Below are 16,034 nucleotides of genomic sequence, written 5' to 3'. Positions count from 1 at the left end.
GATAAGAGAGAATCATTGATCAGCTGCCTCTCGAAAGCCCCACACTGGGGATTGAGCTCGCAAACCGGGCATGTGCCCTGACCAGGAATCTAACCATGACCTCCTGGTTCATAGGTTGATGCTCAGCCACTGAGCCATACTAGCCGGGCTGGTGAAATATTTTTAAAGCCCTCTTTATCCTCTGCATTCCCAAAGGAATTGGCTAGATGTGGTTATATTAGATCATCCTTTGGCTGGATTTTTAAGATAGGATATTCTGACAATTAAAGTTCAATGCAGAATTTGATTTGTAGTCATCAGTACTTTAGGGAGTTCAGTTTTCTTGTTCATTTATGTTTGACTATGGCTCAGTGGTTGACTGTGGCTCTTTGCAGCTGAAAAGGAGTGGTGATTTTGTCCCTCTGGGACATCCAGCAGTGAGTGTCTGGACACATTTCTGGTTGATACCACTGGATGGGGGTGGGGCACCGACAGCGAGTGTGGAGAGGTCAGGGATGCTGCTAGATACCTCTAATGCTTTCGGATGGTCCCCAACAACAAATGGTCTGGCCCAAAATGTCAACAGTGCTGAGGCTGAGACACTCTGCTGCTGTAACTGGTTTCATCTCCTCTAAAAGATACTGTGAATTGACTCCTTACCTCAGTGATCTTTTACACCCATCTCAAATGTAAAAAATGGTCTCAGAAATAGTATCGATAGCATTTGAAGCTTTAAAAAGTTGAGCTGCTCATGACCAACTTTTCTGGTATGTAAAACAAACGACAGCCATGTTGTAAATGAAAATCAAGGCCAAAACAAGATTGAATGATGTTATCGACTATAATATACATCACTGGACTGACAAGAGTAAATACTCACCTTCCATAGAGGATAGTTGAAGAAAGAGACATGAAAAGAGCTAAAATACTTGTGTTCATCCATGTATTTTCATACCCTGTCACTCCGCCAGGTATAATAGTTAATGTAAGCTTGATAAAGTCAACTCTATATGTTAATATCTGTTCTTGAGAATAGAAACAATGCAAGGTCTTTATGTATTTTTTAAAATCTTTATTGTTGAAAGTTATACAGATGTCCTCCTTTTTCCCCCATTGATTCTGTCTAGCCTCCCCCCCACATCGCCCCAAGCCTTCACCACCCTATTGTCTGTGTCCATGGGTTATGCGTAGATGCATATAAGTTCTTCAGTTGATCTCTTCCCTGCCCACCTACCCCCACCTTCCCTCTGAGATTTGACAGTCTGTTCCATGGTTATTGTTCTTTGTCTGGATCTATTTTGTTCTTTAGATTCCACATATTACAATAGTTGGGTCACATGATACTTGTTTTGACTGGTTTCTTTTGCTTAGCATAATATTCTTCAGGTCCCTCCATGCTGAACCAGAGGGTACAAGATTCTTATTTTGACAATGAAGTGATGTAGTCTGTATTTTAACTCAAGACCGTATTCTCATGCACCAGCCTTTTAACAAAGTATAGGGGAAAAGTTCTTATATAGGTATCCATTCTAATTTGACCGAGTGCTGGAGAAGCTCCCATAATTTTGCATAAAGCGTTCCATGAGATTTATGTCATCTGCTCTTATAATTTTATTTTGGCTTATCTTTTCTAATTGGTTGCAGAAATCGAGAAAACCTAATACAGCCAAGAGTGAAAAAGGAGACCTAGATTCTCCTCACCTAACTTTCCTAGGAGGGGAAAAATAAAAAGAAATCAAGCTGATGCCTGTTGAACAATTAGGCTTACAACTGACCAACTAGGGAAGATTCATAGAATCTTTGGGTACTTTATCCAGAACCTAGGGATCTTCATTATCCATTTCATCATAATCCAACCATGATCAAGGATAGCTCGCATTTTCCAGAGAGAGGTACGACCTTTATGAACACTTGAAATGGGGAATTATCTTACTGGGGTTCCTTGTCATGGGTGAAATGATTACAGGAAGTGGTCTAATGCTTCCAGTATGACACTTCCACTTGGAGAGCCATCTGAGGTGGGCCCGTTATAGATACTGCCTTAGAGTAAATGGTCTTTTGTAACTGGTCACAGTTTAAAATTGGGCTTTATCTCCTATGAACCCCAGAATGAAGAAAAAATGAAGTGTTCCAGGCTTGTACTTCCCACCAAGAGCATAGGATATATTTGTGCTTGTTTGTATGAACTTAAAAGACTTGCCTTGCTCCCCATGGGATCTGGTAAGTTTGTTTTCTTTCCAATCCTGCTTCCCAACATAATATAGAAAAAATTGGGATTTAGGAATAAAAATGGTTTGGGTGTGAATCCTATTTGTTCAATAGCACTGAGGAACACACGTCTAGAATTAAAAGCTGTTTCTGGTTGGATGGAAGTGTTTTTTTGTTTGTTTGTTTGTTTTTTAATTTAACCTTGCTGTGAATGTCAGAACATGAAGTCGCCAAATCACCGTTAGCGTAGAACCTACAAACAGAGTTCTCCGTGACAGGACACTGAGGGCCAGGAGGTTTAAAATAGCTGTCATATGATACCAATTACAACGCAGTGAAATTTCGCAGTCCTGAGAACCTGTGCAGAGTGTAAGCCAAAATGGAAGATGGTTCTCCTTTCTATGGCTTTAAAAACATTTTTGTTACCATGTTTGCTACTTTTCTTTTCTTCAAGCTCTTAATTAAAGTTTTTTTGGCTCTCCTAACCCATTTCTATGTCGTCAAAGGAAATAGAAAAGAAGCAGCTAGGATAGCTGAAGAGATCTATGGTGGAATATCAGGTAAAAAGACAGCGTTTGTTAAAAAGCTGATGCATGAGAATAGAGTCTTGAGTCACAGTACACATTGTTTAAAAACCTCCCAGATAACTTCTATATATAATATTGCTAGAAGGCAGACTTAATTTATACTTTGGCTTTGAGTGGGTAATTTAAAAAATATAGATATATTAGTATATATTATTTAAAGTTGCAAATGGTGTTGACTACACCAGTGGTGAAGGATTTTCAGCTATAGTTTCTGCATGGTAGTTCTTCAATTAAGAGTTACTACTTAAGAAGTAATTAAAGTAGTGGCTTTCTAAAAGTATTTTGAGAAACCTTATTTCTACTAACCTAAGATTATTGTGTTTATATTTTTAATCAAATGTTAACAATGCCTTAGGACAAACCTGAGTTTTCTCAGGAAACAGAATGACCAAGAACTTTGGTTTAAAGCAGCAAAGTTGGCAAGTTGTGTTTATTTTGGTGCTGCCATTTGCAATCCGAATTGATTAGCCACTTGTCACTATAAGGAGAAAGATTTTACTAAACCCGTTTTACTCAGTACCGTGCAAAGCACCGCAAACAAAGGTTACTATACAAAATGCCAACATTCAGGTAAAACATTTTGCAGTCGCCTGCTTTGTAGAACTTGGTGTCCTACCAAGAAATGATGCAACTTAATTGTAGTGAGATGCTACAAAAGTGAGTCAGATATCCTCGCCACTGCCAGGATCCTCGCTCAATGGAGGAGCATTTATTCATAAACAGTTTGGAATTTCCCTATGGGTTTTTGGTGTTCCTAGGGTTCCAGGATTACATCAGTCTTTATCAGGTATCCATTTCTATTTGCATCTAGGGTTCTCTTTCAAAATAGACCAGTGCTTTGTGGTTAGAATACACTAGATGACTTGGAAGACATTAAAGAACAGCAGTCTTATCCAAGGAAATAAGACCTCCAAAGACAAAGCATCAGAATGCTTCAATTAACTGGGGAAAGTGAGAAGAATGTGGAAGTTTCAGGAAGTGCCAGAAGGTCCGGGGTGTGGAAAGAGCTTTCTTTTGGGGATTACATTTGCCACACATTTCAGGGAGGTATGTTGCTCAAACTCCCTTTAGCTTCAAGCCTAGTATGACCTGAAAAAGCTATTTTCTACTTTAATATGTAAATTTGGGCAGGGCCTGTTTAAACGTTTCAGTAACACAGTTTTGATGTTCTTATAGATCCATGGTTCTCATGGTGTAAATTCGTTCAAGTCCAACAAAGTCATTGCTGGCAAGGGCCTTAAAATGTTTTCTGTTGCTCGTGTGCATTATTTTTCTCTTTGTGACCCTTGATCAAGTACACTCTTGGAAGGGTTTTCTAACAGAATCTATGGAAGCATGGTTTAAGTTTGGGGCCACAATGTGAACCTCTTTAATTGAGCTCATTTATTTTTTAGCTGAAATATATTTGTTCAAGGTCCTAGGATTGTATTCATTTAATTTGCAAGTAGCATAGTGTTTAAAGCTGTATTTTTCAGTTATCATGAAACAGAGGCAACAGAGAGGAGAGTGCATGTTTATTTCTCAGTTTAATTTCCTTCGTGTGTGTGTGTGTGTGTGTGTGTGTGGGTGTGCACACACACTTATGCCCATAGTAGAGAGTACACCCAGATTTGGTAAAAGAAGGCTTTCTATAATAAGACAGTAGTAACATGCTAGAAACAGTGGTTTTTGCAATGTTCTAACAGTATGTTTTCTGTTGACATTGTTAGCAGTCAGATGCTTGACACTTGAAAATGAAGAACAAAATTTTGTGCAAGGATTCAACTCGAACCTGAAATTGCCTTTGCTGTTCATTGATCTAATGTTTGTTGGGAAAATATATAACATTGAATTAGTAAGTTAGCTAATTAAATTAGCAAAGTCTGAGGAAGGTTACTTTTTTTTAATTCCAATAGCATATTATGTTCCTGTACATTATCATCATTGCTATCAAAAACAAGGGGAGGGCAGGAAAATACTTAGCCAGGGCAAAATTGAACCTGTCATAGGTGCTGGCATTTTTTGGAAATAGCATCTGGCGTCATCTCTCTTATTAAATAATTTCTTTTCCTTTGTAAAATCTTTTGGGGAATTTTTTTTTTTAATTTCTCATTCTGGAATACATCATTCAATATGTCTTTACGGTTTAAGCTATTACATTTGTAGATAACTTGTCAGGATTGAGTTAAGCTATGGTTGCTTATTTTATTTTGCTTTTTTTCAGGCTGCTTTGTGTAGTTTGTCAAATTTATATTTTGAAACATTGTCATTGGCCCTTGACATTATATTTAAAGCACCAGACAGGTCACTGGATCCCACCTTCACCCCGTAGATTTTCCTCAGGTGTTGTCTTTCTCCAGAGAGATGTGGCGTATGATTTTTCAACCTTTGCTAATTTGGCCAGAACTAAAGCTGTATTTATGTCCAGCAACTTGGTCATCAAAGTTAATAAAAAGAAAGTATAGGTACAGGCTGATAATGTGTTTTCATAATCCTTGGACCAAATAGGATTCAGGAGTTTTGGGGGATACTAGAACAATTACATAGGGTATATAGTGTATATTGCATAGCATTCCCAGCTGGGCCTAGAGCTGCCTCCCATAGTCAAACATTTTGATATTTCCATAGTGAACATATAAATACACATACCAAGTGAAAATACAAAATTGAAAATAAGTTGCTTAACCTGAGTCTTGGTTAAGTTTTGCTGCCAAAGGAGTTTGAGTCAACCTTGGTGAAACATGGTTTTTAGAATGGTAGATAAGATATTATACAATAATTATACAATTATTGCATTTTTTAAAAGGGCTGTTTTGAGCTAAAAGATTGATTCTATTCTAAGTGTTAATCTTAAAACTAGTTGCCCTTGTTCTAAATTAAAAGGACTGGCCTTGATTTGATGGCCACGCCTCGGCCAGACTCATCAATCTGACTCCTTTTTCTCATTTTTCCCATTTGCACAGGATTTTCCTGCGTTTGGTACATTCATACCTTATCTTCTATCTAGCTTTCTATTCTTGTTTCCTCAGCCTTGGCTCAACCATCATCTGAGTGATTACACATCACAGGTGCTTGCTGGCTTTCCCAATTTGGGACAACCAGTCCTCAGTAGGGACTCTACCTCCCCACCTGTTACCTAACCCAGCTCGCCTGTTCCTAATAGGTTTAAAGGAAACACTGCAAAAAGGTGTCCATTGACTGTGGTTCACCTTCTGGCCAGAGCTGAGTATTCTAAACAGAGTGCATTTTAACTCAATTATATTATAACTAGTAGCCCTGCGCATGAATTCCTGCGCCAGTAGCTCTCTGCTGCTCTCCAGAAGCTTTCCACCTGTTGCCCTGTCCTCCTATAGCTCCCCTACCCTCCTTACTCCCACCCCCCCTCATAGCTTGCTGCCCTGCCCCCTCCTGTAACTCTCTGCTACCCGCTTGTAGCTCACTGCCCCACCCTCCTGCTGATCCGTGAAACTGTCATTACAGTCAGTCATTACACTTCACAGTGTGACGACCATTTGCATATTACATCTTTATTATATAGGATATCTTAGGTATCTCAGGAAATTTATTGTATGTTGTTTTTTATAATTACCTTTGTGTTGCTTAAAATATCATTAATTCCACTAGGCAAGTGGTCGGCAAACTGCGGCTTGCAGGCCACATGAGTCTCAAGAGCCGTGGTTTGCCACTCTGTTGACTAATGAGTTTGCCAACTACTGGTTAGGGGCTTAGTCACAAGAACAACAACAGCCTGTAATTATTGGAATCGAGAGTCTAGGTCAGTGGTCAGCAAACTGCACTAGGCCCTTGCCTATATTTTGGTTCAAAATTGAAATCCCTTTAGGATTTTGTTTCCTTTGATAAATGATGCAGGAGAATATATTACTTCATATGATTTTGGGACTTGACTAATGGGAAGAGATTGTTTCATGTGAACTAGATATTATAATCAGATGGCTATATGTTTTAAAAAATAACAAGCCAGCTGAAACTGGTTTGGCTCAGTGGAGAGAATGCCTGCCTGCAGACTGAAAGGTTCCTAGGTTCGATTCCGGTCAAGGGCATGTACATTGGTTGCAGGCATATCCCCCGCAGGGGGTGTGCAGGAGGCAGCTGGTCGATGTTTCTCTCTCATCGATGTTTCTAGCTCTCTATCCCTCTCCCTTCCTCTCTGTAAAAAATCAATAAAATATATTTTTTAAAAAATAACAAGCCAGCCCTAGCTGGTTTGCCTCAGTGGATAGAGCAGCCTGCAGACTGAAGGGTCCCAGGTTTGGTTGCAGGCTCTATTCTAGGCTCTATTCAGGGCACATGCAGGAGGAAACCAATCAAAGTGTCTCTCTCATATCAATGTTTGTCTATCTCTCTCTCTCCTTTCTACTGTCTAGAAACCAATGAAAAGATATCCTTGAGTGAGGATTAACCTAACACACACACACACACACACACACACACACACACACTCACACACACACACACTCACACAACTAACCAGTAATCTCAGGTACTTGTTGGAATTTTTGCAAAAACTTTCAAAAATAATAATTGATTTTTATCTTGAACACTTGAAATGCAGGCAACTGTTTTCCATCTGAACCAATTTTGTTATTGAAATCTATGGTTTTGAAAGTTGTCATGAAATTGTTATTCAGAGTCTTGTAAGTAGAGATATAAATCATATTCTGAGAAAAAGTCAAAGTGGGGGGGAGTGAAAAAGTACTTGAACATTTTCCATACGCCTCGTCAGGAACAAGTAAACATATCTGTAGAGTAAACTATCCTCATAACATGCTTGCAGCCCTGTGATGCGGGCATTCTGCCAAATAAGTAAAAATAGACTATCTCAGAAGAGAGTGACTGATTCCTACTTAAGCATTCATTTATTTGGAGAGCTTGGTTGCATATTTCCTGCAAGGAATGGAAAAACTCCCTAGCTGCCAAATAACTTTTATCCTTAATTTCTCACCATTAGCTCCAATTTGCAAAACAGGAATGATAAGAGTGAGAGACTGAGTGTTGGGAATAAGAGTAGAAAAGCAAGAGAGCCCAGCTTGACAGAATTTTCTGGAAAAGGGTTTTGTGAGAAAACTCTTCAAGATCCGAGCAAGTGCTAGAGAACAATGTGATTAGGAGGGTGACTTGGTTTTGTTTCTAGTTTGGAAACAGAAATTATTTCTACACATAAGGTGATGTGATTGGCTTCATTCACATTATCTATAGAGAGAAGGTGGGTGTTAGCAAAGCACTCCAGACAAGTCCATCTCTCATGAGGACAGGCAGAATTTAAAAACCAGTGGTTCTGAAAACCAGAATAGGATGTGTTCTGAAATCTCAAACTGGATGTTAGTCCGATTTCTCCCACTGACTAGAAGTGAAATCTCTTCATGGGGGTCAAGGGAGTTATGCATTTGGGGGCATTTCAGTTCATGACACAGGCTCTCCCCTCCTCTATTAAAAGCCAAGGGATATGAGCTCCAGGAGGGAGCCTGGTGTTTTGTTTTATTTTATTTTATTTATCTTGTTTATTTTTTATTTTCCTATAATTCATTTCTTTATTGATTCAGGTATCACATATTTGTCCTCAACCCCCCATTCCAATTCCCCCCACTCATGCCCCCACCACCCTATAGTCTACTGGTTAGGCTCATATGTATGCACACAAGTCCTTTGGTTGATCTCTCTCTTTTATCCCCACCCTCCCTTTGAGGTCCAACAGTCTGACCCATGGCTCCTTATCTCTGGGTCTGTTCTTGTTCATCAGTCTATGTTGTTCACCATTTCCCCTAGATGAGTGAGATCATTCTTATAAGTGTATTTCCAGTAGGAACCTGGTGTTTTACTCTCAAATTAGAAGTGTGCTTAGATAACTCACTGAACTACCCCCTGTCCTCTCCAAATAGGGGAATAGATTCGGAAAGCATTGGTGGGTGAGAGAGAAACCCAAGACAACCTGCTGTTCTTTCTTTCTTGGTGGCATGGGTGATGGCCCCATGGGTTTGCCACAACCTCAGAAGCACGGGTGGGAGTAAGAGGCATCAGAGGACGCTGCATGGACGGTGGACTCTAGAAGAGGTGGTCAAATGCCAGTACACAGCAAAGGAGCCTGGGATTGTTGAGGCCCGCTGAGAAGGACCGACCTGTTCTTTGTTAGTTGGGAAGACATCTTCTCTGTCCCCCAGTTCTCCCCACTCCTAAGACACCAGATGAACTGGCACCTAGAAGAACCAAGAGCGGACCTACTTGAGAACATGTTGATTTTCTCCCTCCAGCTGCTGGGGCTGCAGAGAGGGCCGTACCCTGCCTGGAAGCTGGCAGAGGAGCAGAGCGCAGCTGGTCATTTAAAACGGGTCATTTTTAAATCTCTGCATTGAAGTCTGATGTAAATACAGACAAGCGCACACATCCTAAGCGAACAGTTGGACACTTTTCTCAAAGCAGACACAATCAGCTATACCACCTTCTGAGAGCAAGAGCTTGCATATTATCAGCATGGTCTGCACCAGGTCCTCCCCCAGTCAGTCCCTGCCCCCCTCAGGCACTTTGCAATCCTGACACCCAAGGTGAGTTTGGCCCTGTTATATACTTTATAGAAAGGAATCGCATTGCACACGCTCTTTTGTGCCTGGCTTCCTTCACTCAGTGTTATTTTTTGTGAGAACTCTCTGGCTTGTGCAGAGTGGGTCTTATGGGACTAATGAATAACAGAGTCACTAGAAATAAGATGCAGATGTGGCCATGGTTCCTGCTTCCTGGGGAATGGGGACGGCACCACAGCCCATGTGGAGGCAAGTTTTACCAATAATGAAGCCATTTCATGTTGACATCCTAAGTTAATAATGGTGAGTTACCACTGAAATCTTATTTTTATTTTTGTATAAGTACCGCGTGCTAACCGATTGCGCTACTGGAGCTCCCTATTTTTATTTTTGAATCAGATACTTGGAGTACCTTTAGGTGACTTTGATTGACTGGCTATTGTTAGAACAAAGGAATAACAGAAGGCTGTGGGTTTGCTTCTTTCATTGGTCAGGGTGCTGTGTCACCTTCCAGGGGTGAAGAATGTTCTCAAAACCCCGGTGTCCAAGAGCAGTTAGGCTAGCAGTTATGCAACATATATGTTATATGCTTCATATGGATGATATGGAGATGTATTACAAGAAACCCAAGACTGACCAAGTGAGGATGCATACAATATCTCATTCTCAGTTTATGGAAATTATAAGTAAATGTCCAAGAGATTTAAAAATACTCCACTCACTAACTTTTTTATGTTGTTGTTAATCCTCACCTGATTTCCCCCCATTAATTTTTAGAGATAGTGGAAGGGAAGGAGGGAGGGGGAGAGTGAAGAAGAGAGAGAAACATCAATGTGAGAGAGACATGTCAATTGGTTGACTCCCTCATGTACCCTGACCAGGGTGGGTATCGAACCAACCCAGGTAGTTCCCTTGACCAGGAATCAAATCCTAGACCCTTCAGTTCAGGCTGATGCTCTCCCAGGGGTCCTCAAACTTTTTAAAGTGGGGGCCAGATCACAGTCCCTCAGAGAGCTGGAGGGCCGGACTATATGAACTACTAATTCCTACTGTAACACCTCGGCTGCGCTCACTGCCCAAAAAACCTGGTGGGCCGGATCAGACTCCTCTGCGGGCCGCATGTGGCCCGCCGGCCGTAGTTTGAAGACGCCTGCAACCGCTGAGTACACAAGCCAGGGGCACTCATTAGCTTTTAATTCTCTCAGGAACAAGTGGAGATGCAAACAATTGTATCTGGTTTTTTTCAAAGTAAATTTGAAATATGATTTTTTATTGATTGCTAGAGAGAGAGGGAGAAAAGAAGGGAGAGAGAGAGAAAAACAAAACAAAACATTGACCAGCTGCCTCCTGCGTACCCCCTACTGGGATCAAGCCCGCAAGTTGGGCATGTGCCCTGACCAGGAATCCAACCCTGATCTCCCGGGTCAATGCTCAACCACTGAGCCATACCTACTGGGCTATTTTTTGTTTTTGTTTTTTATAAAAGCATTACATATATCTGGAGTATGGAAACACTAGTGATTTTATTTATATATAACATTATATATATATATACACACACACACACACTTTTTTGTTTTTAAACTAATTTCAAAATGACAGAAAAGTTGCCAGTGGTACAAAGAATTTCCACTTCACCCAGAGACCCCACTGATGTTTTCCCAACTGTCCTAACGTCCCTGGTAACAAAAAACTCTAATCCAGGTACACATGTTGCCTTTTGATGTTGCGTCTCATTAGCCTCCTTCAGTTTGGAACAATCTGTCAGTCCCTCTTTGGACTGGTTACAGGCCAGTTATTTTGTAGACTGTCCCTCAGTTTGAGTTGGTTAACGGTGTTCCTATTAGATTTGGGTTATGCGTTTTGAGCAGGAGTATCACAGAGCTGTGCTGTGTTCTTTACATTGCATGCCTGCCATGGTACATGATGCTGCTCATTGTGTTCCATCAGATGGCACACGGCCAATTTGTGTCCATCATTTCTGATGTGAACTTCAATACCCTAGGTCAGTGGTGGGCAAACTCATTAATCAACAGAGCCAAATATCAACAGCACGACGATTGAAATTTCTTTGGAGAGCCACATTAAAAAAAAAAAAAGATTTTATTGATTTTGTACAGAGAGGAAGGGAGAGAGATAGTTAGAAACATCGATGAGAGAGTCATCGATCAGCTGCCTCTTGCACATCCCCTACTGGGGATGTGCCCACAACCAAGATACCTGCCCTTGACCAGAATCGAACCCGGGACCTTTCAGTCCCCAGGCCGACGCTCTATCCATTGAGCCAAACCGGTTTCGGCTGGAGAGCCACATTTTTTTAAACTTAAACTTCTTCTAACGCCACTTCTTCAACATAGACTCACCCAGGCCATGGTATTCTGTGGAAGAGCCACACTCAAGGGGCCAAAGAGCCGCATGTGGCTCTCGAGTTGCAGTTTGCCAACCACAGCCTTAGGTAAAGTGCTTTCCACAATTTTGTTTGACTGTAAAATTACCTCTGTTGCTTTTATAACTGGTAATTATTTTATGGGGAGATAATTTGGGGCAGATTCTATTATTCTACATTTCTGATTTAGAATTTTACTCTAAGAAAGAACTTTCTTGCAATTTATATAATATATTCATATAATAAATTATATAATAATTGGTATAATAAATTAATAATGAGGACTTATAGATTCCTATTTTATTAATAGGAATTAAATTATTATTTAATCTCTTAGTATCACTAAGTATCATTTAGTATCACTGTTTATTTTGATGCTCATATTGTTCCATATTTGGCTAGTGGAAGCCCCTTCAAGCCAGCTTCTGTGTCTTTTTGAATTATCCCATTATTAAGCACTTTCATACTTTCTGGGAAGGTATTTGAAGTCCATCTTACATTTTTCCTGGACCAGCCCTGGAATCAGCCATTTCTCTAAGGAGCCCTATAACATACATCTATAAACACATACATAACACACAGATACACACACACACACACACACAATCACATTTTCATACCAATTACTACAATTTCAATCCAACCTTATAGAGTTCATTCTAGTTTTCCCCCTATTTATACCCTAAAGGGTTAAAGAAGATAAAACCTGAGTTTCAAGCTAAGAAGAGAGCTTACTGAACTGTGTATAGCCCTGATTCTCATCAATTGAAAAAATTTACTTTGTCTCTGAGGCCTCAAATTCACATTCATTCCATCTTTGGTGGGATTGTTTCTGTCAAGGTAGCAGGTATGGGAAAACCAGAATTCTTTTTTTTATTATTCTTTTTTTCTTTATTGATTAAGGTATTACATATGTGTTCTTATCTGCTCATTCCTCCCTCCCCCTCCCCACACAACCCATCAGGATCACCTAGGAAGGTTGATAAGATGGACCCTTTTTGTTAAATCCAAATCTTTATCATCTGATATTCAGTGTTTGAAGAGCACAATTATAATTTGATGAATGCCCAAATTTTGCAAACCAGAATAGGTTTCCTTCTGAAACAGATGATCGATTGTCCTTTGGCATGTTTAACAGAGGGTTACATCTTAAATGCCCATGTAAGCTGGTTAGTCTTGTTTGCTGACTAGCAATAACAAGAGAACTATGTTTCTAAGGCAGTTCTGAAGCTGTTCCCTAGAGCACCGTCTTACCATATGTACTTATTAGCAAATTGTTTTGAACACCTACCATCATGAGTATATATTATTGGCCTACTGAGAGACCAGAGCACTCGCATAATACTAGACTACTATACCCTCATTTTATAGATCAGGAAATGGAGGCTCAAATAATTTTAGTAACTTGCCTATTTTGGCAGAGAAAGTGGTCAAGGAAGAGCTTTAACCCAGGCAGTGGGATCCACTGGCCCCATGCTTAGCCATTACCGTCAAACCCCACCCCCCAACAACGCTGTTTAGGGAAAAACTTCTGTCCTCTGAAAAAGGACTTTCTGCGTTATGATGATACATATGCTCATTACCAAAATGAAACAGGGACAATTCCCTAAGGAATTTAGACCAAGACCATTTCCGCTGACCCACTAGAATCTCCTTCATGGTACATGACAAGCTGTTGAGTCTAGAGTAGAGGTAAGGGTGAGAGGCAGGGGAAAGATGAAACTGGGGAAGCTCTTTGTCCAGCTTGGTCCTTCAATTCACTTTATTTAAAACTACTGATTCAAGCACTAGACTACATCTATTGCTTGTTTAAACTGGCCCCCAACCACAAAAGCCAGAGAGTTTGTGCTCTCCCTCTGCACCCACCGACAAACTAATGGACTATACATGCAGTTGCTTGTCAGCCTGAAAGTGACTGACAAGAGAGCCTGCTGCTTGGTGCAAGCTGTCCTCCTCTTCCTCCTAACCTCCTTTCACAGTGGGTGGGCAGCATGGATGAGCTGCGGGAAGACTCCAGACCTTGACACTGAGTTTGCTTTGTGTTTCAGACTGCTGGGCTGATCGATCCCCACTTCATGAAGCTGCAGCCCAGGGACGCTTATTGGCCCTTAAAACCTTAATTGCACAGGTAAGTAAACTGTAGACTGGATCCTTTGTGCTTCTGCTAGAAGCAAGCATCCTTCTTTATCAGCTTTGCTTGTAGCGGAGGGCTTGCTTGCTGGGTACCAGCATAGCCATGTCAGGGGTATGTATCCTCTTCCAGCTCACCATTTGTTCATCCTGCCTCTCTATTCTTGGGAAACTGGCTCACTTTCTGCCCAGTTCCATCCTCCCCATTCTGGGCCTCTTTCTTATCTCATAGGAAGTTTCCCTGCGAAGCTGATGGGAGATGCCCTCCAATTTATGTGGCACTAACTCACCTTAAATTCTCCCATGTGCCTTCGTGGCAGCAGCCCTGAAGTTGCATTAGTCAGCTACTGCTGTGTAACAAATCACCTCAAAACGTAGGAGCTGGAATCAACAGACACCTAGAGTCTCACAGTTTCTGTTGGCCAAAGAGCAGCAGTTATCTCAGAGCTCAACCAGGGAAGGATCTGTTTCCAAACTCACTCACCTCACGTGGCTGCTTCAGTTCCTTGCCACATGGGCCTCTCCATGGGATGCCTGCATGATGAGGTGGCAGCCGGCAACCCTCGAAGAGAGCACAAGAGTGTCTAAGGAGGAGGTCCAATGGGAAATCTCATTACTTCTTCCATAGTCTCTTCATTGGATGTGAGTCAGTAAACCAAGCCCACACTCAGGGGATAATGCGAGTGAGCCAGTGCTAGAATCAGGGCTCACTGGGAGCCATCTTAGAGGCTGCCCACCCCAGCAATACACCGCTATTTCAAGAGCAAACATTAAAATAGATTGACAATCGTGTACATCTTCTCCTTTGGGAAGAATGATTAAAGTCTTAGTTCTTAAGGCTACTTTATTGATAACTGTATCCCTTGAACAATGAGCAGTGGCCTTGTAAATATTTGCGAAAGGAGTGAAAGTGTGTGCGCTCCATTTGCTTTGTTAGTTTTAGCATCTGTGTGTGTACAGAGGAGGCCAGTCATGTAATCTTTCTTCCACATTCTAGCTAACGCCAAATCTGGCTTCCTTACCATTGTGAATTTAAACAGCTGAGCACACTGCTCTGTGTGTGTGTGTGTGTGTGTGTGTGTGTGTGTGCGCGCGCGCGCGCACGCATTTGCCTTTTTTCCCTTTCCTTTATGTGTTTTCTCCATTTTTAAGAAAGTAGAGGCAAAAAGCAAACTGCCAGTAATGATCAAATAGGCTTTATACTTTATTTTATCTCTTGCTTGTTTATTTTTAAGCACTTTACATTTTATTTTATTTATTTTTAACATGTAATATATTCACATAGTACAAAAATTAAAATGATATAAGAAAGGTCTACAATAAAAAAAAGTTTTATGTCTACCTTCTCTCTCAGACTCCCACTTTAATACTTTTATTAGTATTGTTAATAAATGTATTTTTGGATTTATTTATTTATTTATTTATTTACTTTTGCTAATCCTCACCCGAGGATATTTTTTCCATTGATTTTTTTTTTTAAGAGAGAGAGAGAGAATGGAAGGGAGGGGTAGAATCACACAGAGAGAAACATTGATGTGAGAGAGGCACATCAATTGTCTCCCACACATGCTCTGACTAGGGCAGGGAATCAAGCCTGCAACCAAGGTGTGTGCTCTTGACTGGAATCAAACCCAAGACCCTTCAATCCAAGGGCCCACACTCTAACTGCTGAGCCAAACAGGCTAGCGCTGGAATAATGTTTATGAAACATTGCAAAGATAGTGCAGTGAGTTCCCAAATACCCTTCCCTCAACTTTCCCTAGTGCTGACATCTTACATAGCCGTGGTACTTTAGTAAAAAAAAAAAAAAAAAAAAAAAAAAAAAAAGAAGAAGAAGAAGAAGAAGAAGAAGAAGAAGAAGAAGAAGAAGAGATCAAAATCGATCCAATGCCATCAGCTAAACCACAGACTATTTGGGTTAATACCAGTTTTTCCCATTAGTGTAGATTTTCTCTTCCAGGAGCCAATCCAGGATCCCATGTTGCATTGAGCATGTCTTTATTTTTAACTAGACTTCATAAGCATGTTGGTTTCTACAGTGTGCTTAAACATGTTAGGGAGCATTCTTCATAGAGCAGTTCAATTTTTCCTCAATACCCCTCACTTCCTTGCTTTTATTCACTAGCCAAAATGCATTACTCCATTTTATGTTACATTAAGATAGTGTGGTGTGCTGTAAAACACTCAACCAAGAATCAGGAGCTCCTCATAGTCACGCCACTGTCACCGCCA

The 16,034-nt window shown here is 40.7% G+C and overlaps 1 protein-coding gene across 2 annotated transcripts in view; it reads left to right on the top strand.

The window, feature by feature from the left end:
* Positions 1-2,402: 2,402 nt before the first annotated feature.
* The window catches only part of ASB11 (ankyrin repeat and SOCS box containing 11), a 28,137-nt gene continuing 14,505 nt past the window's right edge, over positions 2,403-16,034 (top strand). The window contains exons 1-3 of one of the 2 annotated variants that reach the window (XM_036439691.1): positions 2,654-2,747; positions 3,586-3,821; positions 13,721-13,800. In XM_036439691.1, the coding sequence (XP_036295584.1) occupies positions 3,704-3,821; positions 13,721-13,800 (198 nt within the window). In that variant the 5' untranslated portion in view covers positions 2,654-2,747; positions 3,586-3,703. Of the gene's footprint in view, positions 2,748-3,585; positions 3,822-13,720; positions 13,801-16,034 lie in introns of both variants that reach the window. The other variant, XM_036439690.2, reaches the window with a different exon arrangement.

Source organism: Pipistrellus kuhlii, unplaced genomic scaffold (genome assembly GCF_014108245.1).
Source record: "Pipistrellus kuhlii isolate mPipKuh1 unplaced genomic scaffold, mPipKuh1.p scaffold_m20_p_16, whole genome shotgun sequence".
Classification (NCBI taxonomy): Eukaryota; Metazoa; Chordata; class Mammalia; order Chiroptera; family Vespertilionidae; genus Pipistrellus; species Pipistrellus kuhlii.
The sequence above is the reverse complement of the archived record's forward strand: the minus strand, read 5'-3'. Positions and strand labels throughout refer to the sequence as shown.